General features: G+C 39.3%; 1 protein-coding gene across 1 annotated transcript in view; it reads left to right on the forward strand.

Annotated features, from left to right (window-relative positions):
* AIG1 (androgen induced 1) overlaps positions 1–17,332 on the forward strand; it is a 125,331-nt gene extending 107,999 nt beyond the window's left edge. Inside the window, exons 4-6 of the mRNA XM_071434290.1 lie at positions 3,852–3,967; positions 13,495–13,658; positions 16,694–17,332. Coding sequence (XP_071290391.1) covers positions 3,852–3,967; positions 13,495–13,658; positions 16,694–16,731 — 318 coding nt within the window. The 3' untranslated portion in view covers positions 16,732–17,332. The remainder of the gene's footprint in view (positions 1–3,851; positions 3,968–13,494; positions 13,659–16,693) is intronic.
* The last annotated feature ends 630 nt before the right edge of the window (positions 17,333–17,962 follow it).

Here is a 17,962-nt window from a genome sequence, read left to right on the forward strand (position 1 = left end):
TCCTAATGCTACAAGGTTTGATCTCTCCCCCACTGCTGCCTAGGCTGAGCTGGGGGCTGGGGACTACTCTGAGCCTGCAGTCACCACAGAGAACATGGGCAGGAAGGGTTGCCTTCCTGGGACAGTGGGAATGGTGCTCCCTGGTGTGGCCACAACAGTGCTCAGCACAAGTCTCTTGTGTCAGCACAGTCATACAGGCAAAACCATCTCACAGGGGCAGCTGGTCTCAGTTGGAGAAGAATAGGATGTCCAGGTAAAAATACAGTTTTGCTTGTAGCTATCTAGTCCATATTAAAAATCCTTATCAATTGTGACCGTGTTCACAGGGGTTCTTGGATGAGGCAAGAGACGAGAATGTTGACTCCATGTTCAGAAGGCTTGATTTATTATTTTATGATATATATATTACATTATAACAATACTAAAAAGAAATAGAAGGAAAGGTTTCATCTCTCAGAAGGCTAGCTAAGAATAGAATAGAAAAGAATGAATAACAAAGGTCTGTGGCTTGGACAGAGAGTCCAAGCTATCTGGTCTGTGGTTGGCCATTAATTGTAAACATTCAAGATGGCCCAATCACAGACAAACCTGATGCATTCCACAGCAGCAGATAACCATTGTTTATATGTTGTTTCTGAGGCCTCAGCTTCTCAGAAGAGCAAAAATCCTAAGAAAAGATTTTCACAAAAAGAGGTCTGCAACAATCAATATAACATTAATTAGTATTGCTAGCATGGTTTACTACTATTGTAATATTATACTAGTCATTATACTCTAATTATATATTTGTTCTTTTCTTAAAAACTTTTAATGGTGCAAAATGGCAACTACTGGAAAGCTGTTAGAGCAGCTAATCATCCTTACTGTTTAAACCTCCTTGTTGTTTGAACTTCCTCATTCCTCAGTCTTCTCTGAAGTAAGTGAGCCCCAGGAGATACCTTGGCAAACAAGGTGAAAAATGTGGTTTTGTCGCCCCGTGTGCCAGTCGGTAAAAGGGATCAGTCCCAGAGGTACCAGTCAGGTATGTTTGATCGGCACAGCGTGATCTTTAGGCAGGTCAGGGAAATATCAATGCTATTTTCTCTCTAAGCCTCAGATTCCCACTGGCCTGTTTATTCAGAAATCAGGTGGCAAAAACATTAGAGGATATGAAATCTTAGGCCCCCTGCAGAATACCCTGCCCTGATGGATCCCACTGCAAGCACATTTTACCCCTGACCATCTCCACTATGCTTCAGTCTAGAGTTTTTATTGACACTGTTGGATAGAAGGCATCCCAGACTACAGAATTTCATGTTTTTTAAATCAAGGTTTTTGGAGGAGCTGAAATGTAGAGAAAAGAAATTTTATCTTGGTTGTGGTTTGGTAAAGGATCTGAAGCAGCTTTTTAGAGTGGCACTTTCACAAAAGCATTTTAAATCAAAGTTCATACTCCAAATTTGTAAAACTGCAGTGTTTGCATGTAGCATTGACATTCGCTTTAACAGACTGAGATTAAAGTTACATATCTCTGATTTTCTCCTTAGACTTCTAATTCCACTGTACTTTTAATGGGATTTTGTACATAAATTTTTTAGTGGCAGAGCTCATGATCATGCTTTTCCCTCCACCCTTACCTTTAGAAAAGAGCAGAAGTGAGAATTTAGGAAAATAATAACCTATTTGATTATATAACCATAAAAATTGGGAGGAGGGAAAGAAGAGTATTTGAGATTAAGGCTTGATTGCTGAAATTATTTTAACTACTTTTTAATTGGCAAGCTGTTGAGTTGTTATCATCAATGAAGAACTCATCAACAAGCAGTATCGAAAGCAGTAAACATTTACATGGAGAAACTGAGCTCACAAGCTCTGTAACAATCATCCGTAGAGTGTAGAGTTAAACTAAGTGACTGGATTACAAGAATGCATTGTACAAGGAGTATCAAGGGTGGATTTTGGTATTAATAGTTGTTTTTTTCCTCTGTTTTTTTCTCTGAATAAGTTATGGGGGCAGGGCAGGAGACATTTGCACAGCCTCCAGCTGCTCTGCTTTGGGGGCTCTGCAGAGTGAGGCACTGATCTCTCTCTTCCTGGAGACCTTTTCCATACAGACACAAGATGTGCAGGTGAATCTCCAGGGCTTGCTTTGCTGTCAGTCCCTGATCATGGATTTTGAAGGTCCTGTGCAGTTCATAGACCTCTAATCTAATGGTGGTCACCTTTATAGCAGACCACACTGCTACAAAACACCTTTGCATTCCCTTGATGCTGATTTATACTGTTTAAAGGGATGGGGGTGGAACAAGTTGTTCGAAGATGAAGAAATTGAAAGCTCCCCTAACTGCTGTATTATCTACCTGACATTCTCCAAATGCTAGTCATTAATTACCAATGCCTTGAAAATCAGAGCAGATATCCAATTCAATTACGTTACATCTCTCAGCAGGAGCATTTCCATTATCTTACCATTTTCCATTCAAACCATTCTTCTTTGCAGTTTTTAAAGGCTTAGACCCCACTGTGTTTCTTCTCAGTTGAACCTGTAATCCACACAAAGATATTTCTACTCCATGCCTCTCCTATCTGCACACAGGTGAACATCAGTCTGGGTTTACATTGTAATTATTGCAAACTTAGAAATCCGACCTCCAGCATCCCCCAGAACTACATGATGGCAGAATGTGGCCAGTGTATGCAATAACTTTCCTTTCCAGTTGGTGATCAAGTACTTGGGGAAGGACTGAACTTGCATTAGGACTTAGGCTGCCCTTGCAGTCCTTACACCTCCAGGCCTTCTTGTGGAGAGGGCAGAAGAGTTCACAGTCAGTCTTACCAAACCCTAGAGCTAACCTCTCAACTGAAGTAATTCCCTTTAGATGCCAGCAAAAACTTGGCCCCATGGAGGCAAGGCAGGGTATGTGTCTGGAGTCACCACTAATGCTGTGGTCTTAAGTGAGCTGTATATTCAGAAATTATGGGGTTTATTTCCTGGCACATTTGTTCTTTGCTTATGTATATTGTCATGCTTGCCAGCACTCTGAAATGTAGACATTGAGTGTTGGGGGCAGGCTGGATGCAGTTTTTCATGCTGCTGACATTAATTGAATGAACAGGCCTTCTCAGAAGGGGCAATATAGGAAATGTGTATGGGAAAATAACAAAATAAGGAGTTTCACAGCTAAATAAAGACAAGTGGCTGAAAATGATTTTTACAGCTTTGGCTTTCATATGATTCATTTAGGAATCTAAAACTATTTTGTGCAACTGAAAAATTAAGATTCACAACACCTTTCTGAATGTAATTGCTTCTGTCTTGCAGATGGAGGAACAGAGGTATTGATGCTATCCTTTGAAAATATGTCTCCTGTTTTCAAGTCCCCAGTTTGAGATACATTTAAACCTAATTCTCAGAAGCATTAAATACATCCATTTATATTCATTCACTTGGCATTGTTTGTACTTAGTCTCTGAAAAGCAAATGTGTTGCCTTCCAACCAGAATGGTCACAATAACTGAAGTGACATGGCAGAGATCACAGAGCAACTGCAGGACCAGACTGGGGTAGGGACCTGTGTCCCTTCATGACACATTTCCTTTTTTACTCACTGAGTATCTGCCTTGGATTCCTGAAAAAAAAGTACATTCTGGTCACTCAGTTTTCCTCTGCTCTCTCAAACAATTGGACATTTTAGAGATGATACTTGTCGGGTTATTGATCAATTTTATAGTTACTTTACCTTGTCTTTCTAGCCATCAAGAATTGTCTTCAGGTGTCTGCGATTAAGTTTCTTATTGTAGAATTGAAATGAAAATATAGAGAACCATTTGTATCACCTGCTTTTCCTCATTGTTTTATTTTTTTTTTCCAGCACACAACAGTTTTGCCCTTTGTATTAATCGAGATGAGAACAACACATCATCAGTATCCCAGCAGGAGCTGTGGACTGGCTGCAGTGTGCACCTTCGCTGTTGGCTATATTTTATGGTAAGGGCTGTACATGCTGTGTTTTCACATTGTATTGGGGGTTTTGTACTGCTAAATTTGGGCACATATTTCATTATGGATATAATCGCTAACAGATTCACGCTGCATGCCTCGTTTGGTCCAAGACCTGGGCTTTGTCTGGTTTCCCCAGATGCTTATATTTTTAGAAAGTATATGCCAAACCTCACACAACAGGAATTTGTTGAACAATCCCATGTAAGCAGTGGTCTTTCCAAGGGTACATTTTTCAACCATTTTTCAAGCTAAATGTTTTTCTTGGACCTTAGTTTTATTGCTTGGGGTTTTTGTTCTATCAAATAAAATTGAGACTAGGCAAATGATTTCCTGCATCAGTATTTAAGCATCAAGAGAAAAGATAGAACACTGTCTTTTTTCTTTACTGATTCATAAATTCTTTCTGTAAAATTGATTACAGAATAAGTCAGTAATCCAAACACTCTAAAGTTTGTTTTAAGAAATGCAAATGGTGGTGAGAAATCAAACTAAAACAGAAATAATCTTTCTTGTACAACATTAAATTAAGTCTTTGGGCAGTTTCTAATCAAGCACCTGACTTGCATGACAGAGTTAATATACTTTGGTCACCCTAGTATTTATTTTTCACTAAACCTTTGTTGTATTTATATTTCTTCTTTGATGCCATCTATCCCTTATCCTTTCTGCATTTCATGACCCCCATTTCATACTCTTTACTTCACAACATCCTTCTCTCAGCTAAGAAGGTATTTTCCTAAATTTCCACCAACCAAGAGAGATGAAACTAATGTGAGAGTAACATGGTCTTGAGGCAGTACTATCACACTGCTTCAACTATGCAATTTGTCCCTTTGATCCAGCTAAGAGAGGTCATTTTTCATGCATATCCACACACTCAGTAATCACACAATGCTATTAATCCAGCTGAAGTGGGATGTTGTGTCTCAGGACAATAGACACATTCTGCCATTAGCTTTTATAAACATACATACCCTTCTTAAAAAAGAATAATATTTGTAATTGTAAGATAAGGGCAGCCTCATGCAAAAAGGTATATGATTATTCCCTCAGGAAAAAGTAATTATGTTCTTAACCCATATACAGTAATGCTTAACTGTGATAGTTCTTGACCTTCCTCTAATGGTGCCTGGAGACAGATTAGCAGGTACCTATGGCTTGACCTCCTCTGGGAACTCCTAAAATCATCTAAGTAGACACATACAATAGTATTTAATAAGAATTTAAAATTGAAACAGTCCAGTTTTACAAGGGAAACAAAACCAGATGTGTCTCAAATCTTTTAAGAATCTGTTAACGTATCAGTGTGATGCTCATCTAGTTTGATCCTGCCTACTACAGTGCATGTGTATCCTGCAGCTACAAGGTCAAACAAAATTGTAGGACAAGTAAAGCAGGAGAAGTAGATTCTGCATTAAATAATTACTTGCATTAATAATTACCCAGGCACAGACTGTGGTTATCTCCCTTTGCTTTTGCTGTTTTTTGGTTTTGCCTGCTCGTATATTATTTCCAAAACAGATAGGGCTACTCTCAAGTGATTTGCCTTCTTCCAAGTTGTGATTTCTCTTTAAATGAGATGAGACAATCTTAAAAGTTTAAATTATGCACATACAACCCATTTCTCCTTCTACTGTTATGGAAGGAGGCCTTTGCAGGTTAGTGGAGGCAGACAAAAGCTACACTGTGCCATCACTTGAGAGTTCTGCATGTCTTCAGCCTGCAGGTGCTATTGAAGACTCTATCCAAGATGTGCTTGAGGCTGCAAGCCAAATCTTGGTCCCATTACATCAATATAATATGTCATATTCACAGGTTGGAAAAATCTACCAGTAAGTATGAAAAGTGAGGAGTTTTTCACCCCTCTGATTCAGGGTGTGGCTTCTTTTCACAGCTGAAATCCACTGTCTTCCTGTTGCCAAGTGACCACATTACAGTGGAGACCTTAATCACTCAGAGGGCTTGGAATTGCTGAATTCAAATTTGTTGTCCTTGTTGGCAGCACCCTCAAGGTTAGCATAGTGTATTAAAATGAGACTATACCTGCACATCTGCACATGACCTAGTTCCATACAGCCTGGTGGAACTTCCTTCCTTTGTACCTAGGGTTGACCATGGGTCCCGTTCTGCGGCTTAGTTTGTGGTTTATGTATTTTTAACTAGAATTTAGGGGTCTGCCACTTGAGAATTTGTTCTTTTGCCTATTCCATTTTTCCCTAAGCAGAAGTGTTTTCACTGCAACTCTCAGAATAAAGTGAAGACAGTTGCTAATCAGATGTTCTCTATGTTTTGTTCTTGAATTTTGAATTTTCTTCCCATCTCAGCTGAAACTTTCTTACCATCCTACATGTTTTATGTATTGTGTTGCACTTTTTACAGGAAAGGAATATACAGGAGGATGTTGTTTAGGTTTGATTCTGTGAATGCTTTTCTCAACTCCAAGTAGAGGAAAGCTTGTTTTATTTTGTATATGACTGAATCTGTCATATATGAAAGAGGTGGTAGAATAGCAAGTGCTTTTTAATGTATAATTGGTAAACAAGAAAACTGGCAAACAATTCTGAATAGCATCACTGAAATTGGAAGAACATAGCTACATAACTTGATATCTCCTGAGCATGATTCAGACTTGTTTTCTGAGAAACATCCTTTCTTGAAGAGTAAAAGCTTGTTTTGTTTTTTTTGCATTCTGTCCCTTCAGTCAAAGAGTTTTTGAGTAGGCACACTTAGCTTATGCACTCTCTGTGAGAGGGAGCTCACAAGGAACTGTGCCCAGGCAGAACATCCCCAGACTTGTATTGCATGCGGCACACCATACATGGACTTTCAGGATCGAGGCCATGGGATAAGATGGGAAAAGCCTATTGGCTTTATTTAGCATGGCTTGACAAGGTCACAGTTTGTATTGAATTGTTAAATCTAGACAGTGCTAAGAAAACCAGAGCATTTGCCAGTACTACCAGAAAATTCTGCCAATGAGTGTATGGAGTTAGTTGTCAAGGAACAGAAAAGAGCCAAAAATGTGTTGCTCCTTGTAACAAGAATGACATCATGGTAACTAATATCAGAGCCTAATATGTCCCTAAAATAAACTGAGACAAATACGTTTATTTTAAATGGTTTTCCTTTTCCCTCTACTTTTGAGCACTTCAGGATGCCAAAAAAACAGACCCTAAGAATCTGACTCCACTGCTGTAGTCGTGCTGGGCTGCATGTTTGGGAGCAAAAGACATGATCTGCTCTCTTATAACTATCTCAAATCCACTAGGAGCTGCCTCCACATGTGCCAAGCTTAGACTTGATTCATTCTTTCATTCTTTTATAAATCTATTTAAAGAGCTTTTAAACTTTGATTTGAAAATAAAGTTTCTCTTGAAGTGACTGTAGGAGAGTTCCTTAGATTCACTGAGGGAGAGCATTTAGATAGGGTAATTTGATGAATTCTTCTTGAACAAATTTAAGAAAGGAATGTACACTGAGGATTTGGAATGAATTTGAGATTGATTCTATCAGGCTTGCTGTAGGATTTCCACTAGCGATTCTCCATAGAAGGAGAGGAAGATCAGAAAGAGCAGATGTTGGCACAGACTGCTAGGACAAACCTTGACATTCAGAAGAGAGGGGTGGTGGGTTAGAGTGTGAAGCTTGGTGAAAATTGACAGTCATAAAAGACAGTTGATAAAGAAGGACAGGATTGAGAAACCAGAAGGATTTTTGAGGTTGGTGGTGGCAATGGAGCGGGAGAGACACAATATGGCTTTGCTAAGCTGTGCTGAGGGTTTGTATGTAGGAAGGGCATCATGCATGCTTTTGGAAGTGAGCACTGGGGATAAAAGTTCTATAAAGATCAGAGGAGTCCATGGTTAGAGAAAAAATAAAGTAAAATGGCCTGGGGGCAAGTAAAAGAAATGAACTAAAATCATGGGTTAAAAGAGAAGTGGATAAGGAAACATACAGCTCACAGGTCAGCAGATGAAAAGGTGAAATCGTGAAACTAAATGGGGAATGCTGGGAGAGGGAGAGAGAAACAGGCTTTGAAACCAGAGTGGAAGGCTGATGTAGAAGGGGATGATAGATGAGACAACGCAGAGCAGGAGAAGAGAGTTGGAGCTGGAGCTGCCCCAAAGAGGAAAGAGTAGGAAGAAACAGAAGCAGCAGAAATAGGCCACGGGAAGATTACCATCCCTTGTACCTGACCCAGAAGGTGGAGGGGAGGGCAGAATTGCTTTCAGCAAGAGAAGGCTGTATGGATCCCCAGCCTGTTAGGTCTCACATAGCCATTTTGGACTGTTTCTTTCTGGCTTGCCTCCACCTCCACATCCTCAAATGTTTCAGTCAAAGCAACAGCACAATCACAGATGAAGTGCATGGGTAATATGTTCTCACTTCCTTGTGAAGCTCCTTCAAATATAGCTCAAGAAGGCATAGCAACCATTACTATATTTAAAATGAAAAATTATTTATCAAAATAGATGACTTCCAGAGATGACAGCGCTTTGCAGTGAATCTGCTAAATTTCTGTCATTGTAGCTACCTGTACATAAACACTAATTTCTGCTAAGCTTTGTTCCTCCCAGAGGATGCCAGCACCATGTCATGCTGAGTACATTCTGGATGTGACAATATTTGCAGCTGCAGTTTCTCAGGTCTTGTTGCATAAGCCACTCCACACCAGTAGCACAGTCCTGTGACCCATGTATTGTTCTCCACTCAGATGAATGGAGAAGAATCCAGCATTAAGAAAATGGAACAAGAGGGGATGATTGCTGTTACTTCCTAAATGATGACTGTTTATTGAACTTACTTTTTAGTCTTTAAAATTCCTAAACTATGTACATTCCTGGTGTAGGTGTATTAGGTCTGGCTGGCTGTTAATATAAGAAGCCCAGTATTTTAAATATAGCTGAGATCTTAAGAAATCTGATTCGATGCAGAACAAACTCTCCTGTATTTTTGGGGGGAGTTTTGAAGATGTGTCTCACATCAGTCAGTATTAGAAACCAAAAGTAGAACAAGCTTAGTGTGTGTCATTGTGCTCCTGTCCCTGAAAGGACAAGACTGGACCTGCACTACAACCACAAATTATTTGTTTGTTTGTTTTGAATGTCTCAGCTGCTGTAAGCCCATCACCTTGTTTGGAAGCCATTCCACATTTTAATAGCTCTGGGTAAAGTTATCACTCTTGGTGGAAAAGGAAGAGAGTGATGCTGGAAAAGATCATGAAATAAAGGCGTAGAAAATGCCCATGTTCTGTTTGCTAAAGAGTAGCCACTGGGAACTCATCTACGATTTGTCTGGAACCAAGGATTCAACCTTCCTTTGTGCCAGCCACTGGAAATATGAAGAGTACTGAAGATCTGGGAGAGGATTTGCTGCTGCAAGTAACCAGAACGGAACTGCTGTTCATAGATGAGAGTTGTCATGTACCCACACTCCAGGTAGAGCTAATGTCAGATGCTTCAGGAGAGCTTAGCAGACCATTATGAGAAAACCAGCCTTCAAGGGGGAGTTTTCTTCCAAAACTTATGTCAAAATGTAGGTGCTTAGATCCTTTGGTCTTGGTGGTTTATATACCTTGTACTCTCTTAAACTTAGGCATAATTGTGCACATTCTTATTGCTTGTACAATCTCCTGATTTCAGAAACTGGCTAGAAATGCATGATAGAGCCTAGAGAAGATGAGTGGACTAAATAGACTTCCAGACTTTCATACTTCAAAACTTTTTTGAATATCTCTATTTCAGTGATCTATCACTGAAAGGTAGGGTAGAGCATTCCAGAGACTGATTAGGTATCATTCAGAAAAATATTTCCATTACCAGATTTGAATCTCTTGTCTCTGAGTTGCATTGAGGTGATTCTTCTGTCACAAGGAAGAAAATAGGAAGCTTTTCACCCAATTTATGTCATGCATTATTATTCTGTGTCCTTTCATTTGCTACTTTTGAGAAGTTACATAGCCCCTCATCTAGCAGCCCCTTTTTCCAGAACTTATAGTGCTGGTTGTTGATGATGACAGATTATGTGAAGGAGTCAAGCTGGGCAGGAAATGGGTGGAAACTGAGAGTCCAGACCACAAAGTACTGCTGAGCTATGATAACTGAGAGCAGCCACCATGAAGGAGCAACCATCTTCTGCAACACCTCCCATTACAAAATTAGTGAGGTGTCATTGTTATTATCTGCCATTATACTCACTTGTTGAGCTTGATTCTGCCAGGCCTAAGGTCTTACAGTGTTGTTGTTACAGCTGTATCATTTAAACTGACAGAGTACACATAAACCACAAGGTTCCAACAAATTTTTGTGCTTAGTTTTCCTCATTAACAAAAGATCTATATCCAAAGAATAAATGTTTCCTGCATAGTTTTCATTTTCTCCTGATTACTTTGATAGGAGAGATATACAACATCTACTGTATAGTAGAAGTGAAAACTAGCTACAAAGTCACATTTTTTGACAGATTTGTTAAAAACAAGCAATACTGTGCATTTTCAAATAGCTTTTTCTGATTTCTGCACCAACTGGTTGAAAATTTTTAAAAACAACTACTTTTTTTTTAACAGACATTTTAATTTAAATACAATGTGTGAATATTTCCATTCCTTCTTTTTTTACTGTTTCTAACAAATGGCTAGATGAACTCCATGACCTGTAACACATTCATCTTTGAAAATATACAGTTATGTCTACATACAGCTGCTACTCTTCCAAATCACAGGGAGGTTCAGGTTAATTTTATCTTCTCAGAGTAGCCAGTCCAGTTTTACTCCTCTTTTTCTCCTTTTCCTTTTTCTCCTCAGTTTATTTCTATCTAAATGACACATTTTTTACACCTATTCAATAACAAAGTCTTCAATTTGATCTAGTTTTTGCACTCCTAAGTAAATCTTAATGCATGCTTCCCTGTGCTTAACTAATAATGAGGTTGGATAGGAGTAAAGGCTACTGGAGTGGCAGCACTGAAGGCATTCATTAACGTTGGCAATCAACGCTCTGGTGTGGAAGCTTTATGCGAATGGTTGATCTGCCCTTTATAGTGCAGCCTCGAGAATGCCTGTATTGCAGCAGGATCAAACCCACTAAGAAAGGCCACCAGGTGAGGTTTCCATGGCAGCAGTTGTCCCTTTGCTACTCCTGTTTGTGGTACAGACAATGCTGGAGCAGTCAGTGTGTCACTGCTCAGAGACAGAAGGCTAATATTACTGCACCCCAGCATAGCCAGCAGCGTGCTGTGGCTCATTTTTAGAAGGATCAGGTGGGTTTGTGACTGTTGTCTCCAGAGTGGTCGGTCCCTCTCGTGCTCAAAGCGATTCTGACAGTGTGGCCACTCCCGGGACAGGCAAACAACAGCTACACTGAAGGCACAAGCAGCATCACCATGCAGGGAGTGGGCTCCTGAGCTGGGCAGCAGGGAGCAGAGTATGTGAGCTCTCTGCAAAGCCTGAACTAACCAGATGTTGCTGATATGCAGGAGCTCATCACTGACTCATTGGTTTGATTGAGAAAATGCTTCCTCTTTCTAGCATAAATGTGATCTAGTAAAAGCCACTTCTACTTGGTTCGTGAAGCTGGCTACGTAGATGCCATTTAGAAGGTCCCTTGAAAAGTCCCTCTGTAAAGGTACTTTATAATCCTGGGAAGTTTTATCACACCAGAGAAAATAAGTGCAGAAAGAGACTGGCTCTTTTTCAGTCTTTTTCCTTGGAGCTTGTTTTTCACAGAATGATCATTAGGAAAAAAAAGCAAATGAAAACTGAAAAAAGTAAATGAAACTGAAAATTGTTAGGCAATAATAGACATTCCCTGCTAAGCGAACCTGGTAGCAGGGGACATCCCACTACCTTCTACCCAACTGTCTCATCTTTTTCTTTCATCAAAAGGAACAAGGTGTCCCCTGTTACCATGGTTTACACAGGAACACTTCATTTTTTCATAGATAATTTTATCTTGTCAGGTTAATTCTATCACAGAAGAATACTGGGGAAAATAACTGTAAAGTACAGAGATAATTTCCCATATGTGAACTGATTTGCAGAGAGGGGGTTTAATTGCATTTAGATCATGCAGATTAATTTACTGACACATGTAGTTTCCCAAGTGAAGTGTCCAACTGTTAAGGGTTGGGCTGTAATAAAAGCTTTTCCAAGGAGGAGAGAAGCTATGACAACCATGTACATTTCCAGGGTGATTGTTAAACAGGGATTCTGTACTCCCTGTGTGACAGAATTTTATGGTAACAGTTTTCTGTGGACTTCTCTATCTCTGCCCTTTAGGAGCCTTTGACTGTTGATCTAGTGATCAAAAATCTTCCTTAAGCAAATAGAAACATCAGCAAGTGAATCAAACCATGGAAATCCCCATGTATAACAGTCTGTGCAGCTGCTCTAGCTGTGCTTCACTGTGAGCTTTTCACTCAAATTTTCAGGTCAGAAATGAAAAGATTTACATTTTTGAAGAGAGCCCAGCAAAGCCCCAGCTTGCCTTCATTGAGCACTTTACCCAGTTAGCCTCTGAGATGTTTACTCAGTTGTTTGCCAGTATTTGCTTTTCTTAACTTCCACCTACTGGAATGTATGGGCTCTCTCTGCTCCCTCTGACTTCACCACTCACTGCATCAGATCTCAACACAAAAGCAATTTCATCAGAGGATGCAGGTGTCCACTGCAGCCACACACAGCAAAGCCACACACCTGGAATGCTTCTTCAGGTTGCACTGCAGTAAAGCTGATAGTCTGTCTCTTGAGTTAGTCTACCGACAATGTCCTCTGTATGAATGCTAAAAATCTCTGTGTCACCAGCAAAGCACCATCAATCCTTTTCCTTTACTGTATATTGGCTGTGGGGCTGGGCACTATTTTTGAGGTGTGGTTTTGTTTGGTCTTTAAAAAAAATATTTATCTTACCTAGAGAAAAATTACTAGATTCCAAATTATAGCAGGTAGCTGAAAGAAAAGGAGGGCCAATCTAAAACACAGTTGCTGAAGAAATTATTCTCCACAAGAGAATCTAAACCATATGCTTCTGGCAAACCCAAAAACTGATTACCATGTGTAGCGAGGAAAAGCAAAAGAAAAACACAAATGTGTATGAAGTGAAAGCAGGAGAACTGCAGAAAGCAGAGAGAGATGGTAGGAGAGCCTGTAGAACCCTGAATGCTTTTAGGATAAAGAACCTGCTTGGAACAGAGGCTGCTGCAGTTTCCATCTTTGGCACAAAACAAGGATTTCCTCAGAAATATAAGTGAGCAAGGAAATACCTGCCTACATCAGAAATGAAAACAGGCCAACTGTTCATAATAAATTGAAAGCAAAGCAGTAAGAATGTGGGAAATCAGTCATAGTTTCATCATTTGTGATGTCTGTTCTGGATGGGTGTGCTCCAGTTCACCTGCAACTTGCAGGCCTTTCAAATAATTGCTTTTTGGGTTACAGTAGCTAAGCCTACAGACCAAGCTACTTTCGTAAAACAGGGCTGTAAGAGTCAGTGCTTGTTATTTTTGTTTTGTTTCAGGGTGTGCTGGATTCACCACGTTACAGGAGTGTGGGTGTACCCACTTCTTGAGCACCTCAGCCCAGGTGTCAAAATAATCTTTTTTGCCGCCGTTACTGTAATAATTAATGTATTCTACTTGGTGGGAGAAGTCCTGAACAACTACATCTGGGATACGCAAAAATGTGAGTATTGTTTTAGGAATATTATCTCGTGAAATACACCATCAGGACTTGAGTATGTTTCTCTGAAAGTGTAGAATGTTTTAAGCTGACTAAAACAAAGGAAAATGACAGAAGTTTCACTGAAACATCTTGCTTGCCTGCCCTTAAAAACAGACGGATGAACAGAATGTCTGCTGGAGAGCCTGATGAGCTATGAATATGTATTCTCTTTTATAACTTACAGTACTAATTTAAGAGCTCTTGGCAATTACCTGAGATGTTTACAGCCCACTTATTAGCTGATGAACCCATTAAATGCAGCTAGAATAAAGTATCATTCTGTACGAATGCCATTAATGGTAGGCTTAGACTGAGAAATGAAAATATAGTCTTTTAGTATTTTCAGGTATAAGGTACTTTCTCACCATATAAATTTACTCAGAGAAAATGAACAGGTTCTTGTCCGTGAAATAACAGGAATGAAAGATCACTTTAGTGCAGGGTAAACTTAACTGTGCAGACTCTACATCATCTATCCTGCCTAGGCCACCCATTGCTGAGGAGAGGAAAAGGGAAAATAAGAAACACAAGATTAAAAGTAGGTTCCTTTTATCTATGAAAGATGTTCTTCATTTATCAAATTGAATGAAATAAGCAAATGACGTTCATAATAGCTGCTGTGGCAAATCACAGCTGGAGGGAAAGAAATTCACATGGTAGTTAATGGCACACACAACTCCCTTTAACAAGTCCTTCAATACCAGGTAGAATCCAATGCTAGAAGCTCAAAGCAGTTTTACTTTCAGTTTGCCCATATTAGCGTCCAGGTGTAAAACGCCTTTTTGTTTTTGCTCTAGGACCATCAATCACTGGTCATAGTGTTCAAGATGGGTATTCAGTCCTCAGTGTGATGTCAAATTCACATTTATTTAACATCTTTAAGTTAATTCGGGAAAGATGTTTCCAAAAAAGGCAGCTGCAAGGAGTAATTTCACTTGACCTAAGTCCTGTATGAAGAATAATAGTGTGGTAAAGAATCACATATTCTTAACAAGTCCCTGAATAAGTAGATGGTGGAAAATCTCCTGCGCTATTCCAAAGTATACATAACAAAATCCCTGCTCCTTGCAGCCTGCTGCCCTAGAGGAGCTAACTTAGTTTCCTCACTCTCCCAACATCTTTCAAGGTTTACCCTGGCATTATTGTCCTCTCCATCATTTCCTTCACATAGATAAGGAATATTGATCCCAAGTCCTTTGTGGCTCAAGCACTTGCAAAACAGAAAATGCTGTGGGTCATGTGCTGGTTTTCTGAGCTTGAAACACTTTGCACAAACTTAACCCAAAGTGTGTGGCAGGAACACCACAAACAGCAGAGATGTAAAATTATGCCAGTCTGTCACCATGCAAGACCTGGGAAAATATTATTTGAAAACTGTACACTTAAAAGGGGCTTTTGAGCAGTAAGACTGCAAATCAAAACAGTCTGCCATAAGAAGATTTCTGGGGTGAGAAGGGGTTGTTTTGGATTTGGAGTTTTTTTATTTGCCTCTGGAGATGCATTAAATAGAACCTCACTACTGACAAAATGATTTGCAGTTAGTTTTTCCAAGTTAAACCACAAACATGGTAGGGAAGGAAAAATTTGCCCTTTGTACAAGCCAGCGTCTGTCCACAATTTTGAGGATATCTGCATTCCTGCCAAACTATTTGATGCATCTGCAGTAGAGTGCATCAGAAGAAAGGAAAGAGGTGCTTTCAAAAAGGCAAATAAAATAGCTTTTAAAATTATTGGAAAAGTTCCTTCTAGGAGAAAGCAGAAGACATAAGTTTGGCTCTGGAGCAACATTGTAAACTATCTGTAATCTTTTGGTCCCAGTCTCTTGTTTTGGTTGTTAAACCTTTGACTGTGGCTCTCCCATTACACCGGTGTGCCAGCAACACCCAGGGCCTTTGTACTTGGGCTGCTGGCAACATGCAGACCCATTTGTCTTGGTGTTGTTCCTTTCAGCAAGGCAGCTCTGCAGTTGTGATTTCTAACTGCAGATGAATCCTATTATTTCCCATATTGGAATCCATTAACTATGTTTTTAAAGTGATTTATGGTGTACTTACCGCCTGTGCATATATTGCACTAGCAGGTGATCTTACTTGTGACTGGATTTTCCTCTCAGTATTCTCAAGCATTGCTTCTTTTTTGCCTTTGGTTATCATAAGTCTTTCTTTTCCAGCATGCAGCAGGCCTGAAAACCTCCAAAAGAAATATTTGTATTTGAGATGTCTGGCAGAGAGGGCTTAGTCAGAAGAACAATACTTTTGTCAGATACCAGTAGTAATTCATTGTCCAGGAACAGGCATATGAAATAGCTGAATGTTTCCATTGCCAGAAAAAACACAGTCTGCTGCCCAGCCCAGCATAGAAAAGAGACGTGTCCTGCAGTTAGAATAATTTCTTTAAGGAGCTGTACACTCAACTCAGCCCTCCTGATATTACTGAAATAAATGGCCACTACAAGAAGAGAAAAGCACCCTCTCAGCAGTAATTGTTTATTCTTTCTTGTACTTTTGGAAAAGGGAGATGTACCTGCAAATGCTTAAAAATCCAGTGTTGAAATGGAGAGGGGCTTCCAATTATTGAATTCTGAAACACAGTTATTAAAATTCTCTTTCAAACCAAGTTGTTTGCTTAGATTCAGCTATAGTAACATCTATTTTAGTTTGCTAGTAGGTAAGCAGAGCAGGTGAGGGAACTAAGTGTTCCCAGACCCCTGCAGCCATCAAAGGCTGGGTGTGCAGCAGGGGGTCAGGCTGATCTGAAAATGGGAGTGAGGGAGGGGGGATTGTGCAGTTCATTACTGGACAACCACTGCCATCAGGTGTGCAGCTGCTCTTTTCCTTCACAGCAGGTGAGGTAACACATGCGAGCAAGTTCAGGAGAAACAACATGGAAAAAGGGAAAAGAAAGATGAATGCATTAGAAGAACCTCTCTAAGCAAACCCTTCACTGGGTTGTTTTTATTGAGAGATTTTTAGAAGCTGCTCTCCATATGTTTTCAGGTATTGAAGAAGGAAGAGAAAAGCCGAAATCAGAGTGAACCATAAGAGACAACACAGAGGATTGTTTACAGCTGCATGGAAGATTTCTCATCCCAACAGAGTTTGGCCTGGAGAGGAATCTTTTGGGAAGGATGAAGTTTCATGGACCCACTTCTCAGTGCAAGGATATTTTTGGATTTTCTATGGGGGGGAAAATGATTTTAGCTAAGAATATTAATGTTTCAAACTTCAATTTCTCCATGCTTGCATGTGACATACCCATATAAGATGTATATTTATCTCCAAGGCATTCTCAACATGCGTTTCTTGAATCAAATAAGTCATTTAACCATTAAGTCATTAGATCTTTTTACTTCTGCCAAGAAAAACAATGAGTCCATTCTTTGTACTGTTTGAGAAAAGTTTTACCAGATAGGTCTAATACAAGGAAACAAAGCAATCCCATATATTTCAAATTACAGCGTAGAAGTTAATTGCATGAATGTATCTAAAGAAGAGTTCAGTCTGACTGAAATATTAATGTAACACTATGTAACAGCTGCCTTAAATTTGTAATGTTAATAATTTTACCAGTCCAGTGAAATCTTACTTGCAGTGTTAAGATCTTAAGACCTAAATAAATATTAAATTATCCTTGCATTTCTGTTATTTCATGCTGATTTTTGAAATTTTAGATGGATTGATGGCATTTGAATGATACATTTTCAGGTTTTCCAGTGTCAACTGTAGATGATATAATTTCTACATGAGGATTTTTCTTCTTATTTTCATAGTAAAATAACAAATCCTGCATTTTCAAGTTGTAAGTTCTCAGTAGGGGGCTGGGCTGTTTGTGTTGTAAAAGGGAAAGCATTTAAGTCTTACTTCAGGAAGGCACATAAGCAAATGTTTGAAGTTAAGCATATGCCTGTTTGTATAAGGAATCAATTGCAAAGTACTAGTGATTGTTCAAGTTTAACATGATTCTGTTTAACTATTAGACAATCAAGAAGTAACTCTAGTAGGCAGAAAAAAATTGTCAAGAACTAAGATAAAGTGAATAATTTTTGGCAAGAGAATATTTATTAAAAAGTAGCTTTGCGATCCAAGTATTGGTATTCATATCACATATTTTTTCATTAGTGTATTTAGTCATTTATTTTAACACAAGCAGAGCACTTTGAGTATGTATAGTGCTAATGTGTTGTTTTTAGTAACGGGACTTCTGCACAGTTTTAATACTGTTTAACAGTGTTTCTGCTCTGGGATAATTCTGGGGAAGACTGATCT

Source organism: Agelaius tricolor, unplaced genomic scaffold (genome assembly GCF_023055355.1).
Source record: "Agelaius tricolor isolate 1412-34295 unplaced genomic scaffold, bAgeTri1.0.p SCAF_1, whole genome shotgun sequence".
NCBI classification, from domain to species: Eukaryota; Metazoa; Chordata; class Aves; order Passeriformes; family Icteridae; genus Agelaius; species Agelaius tricolor.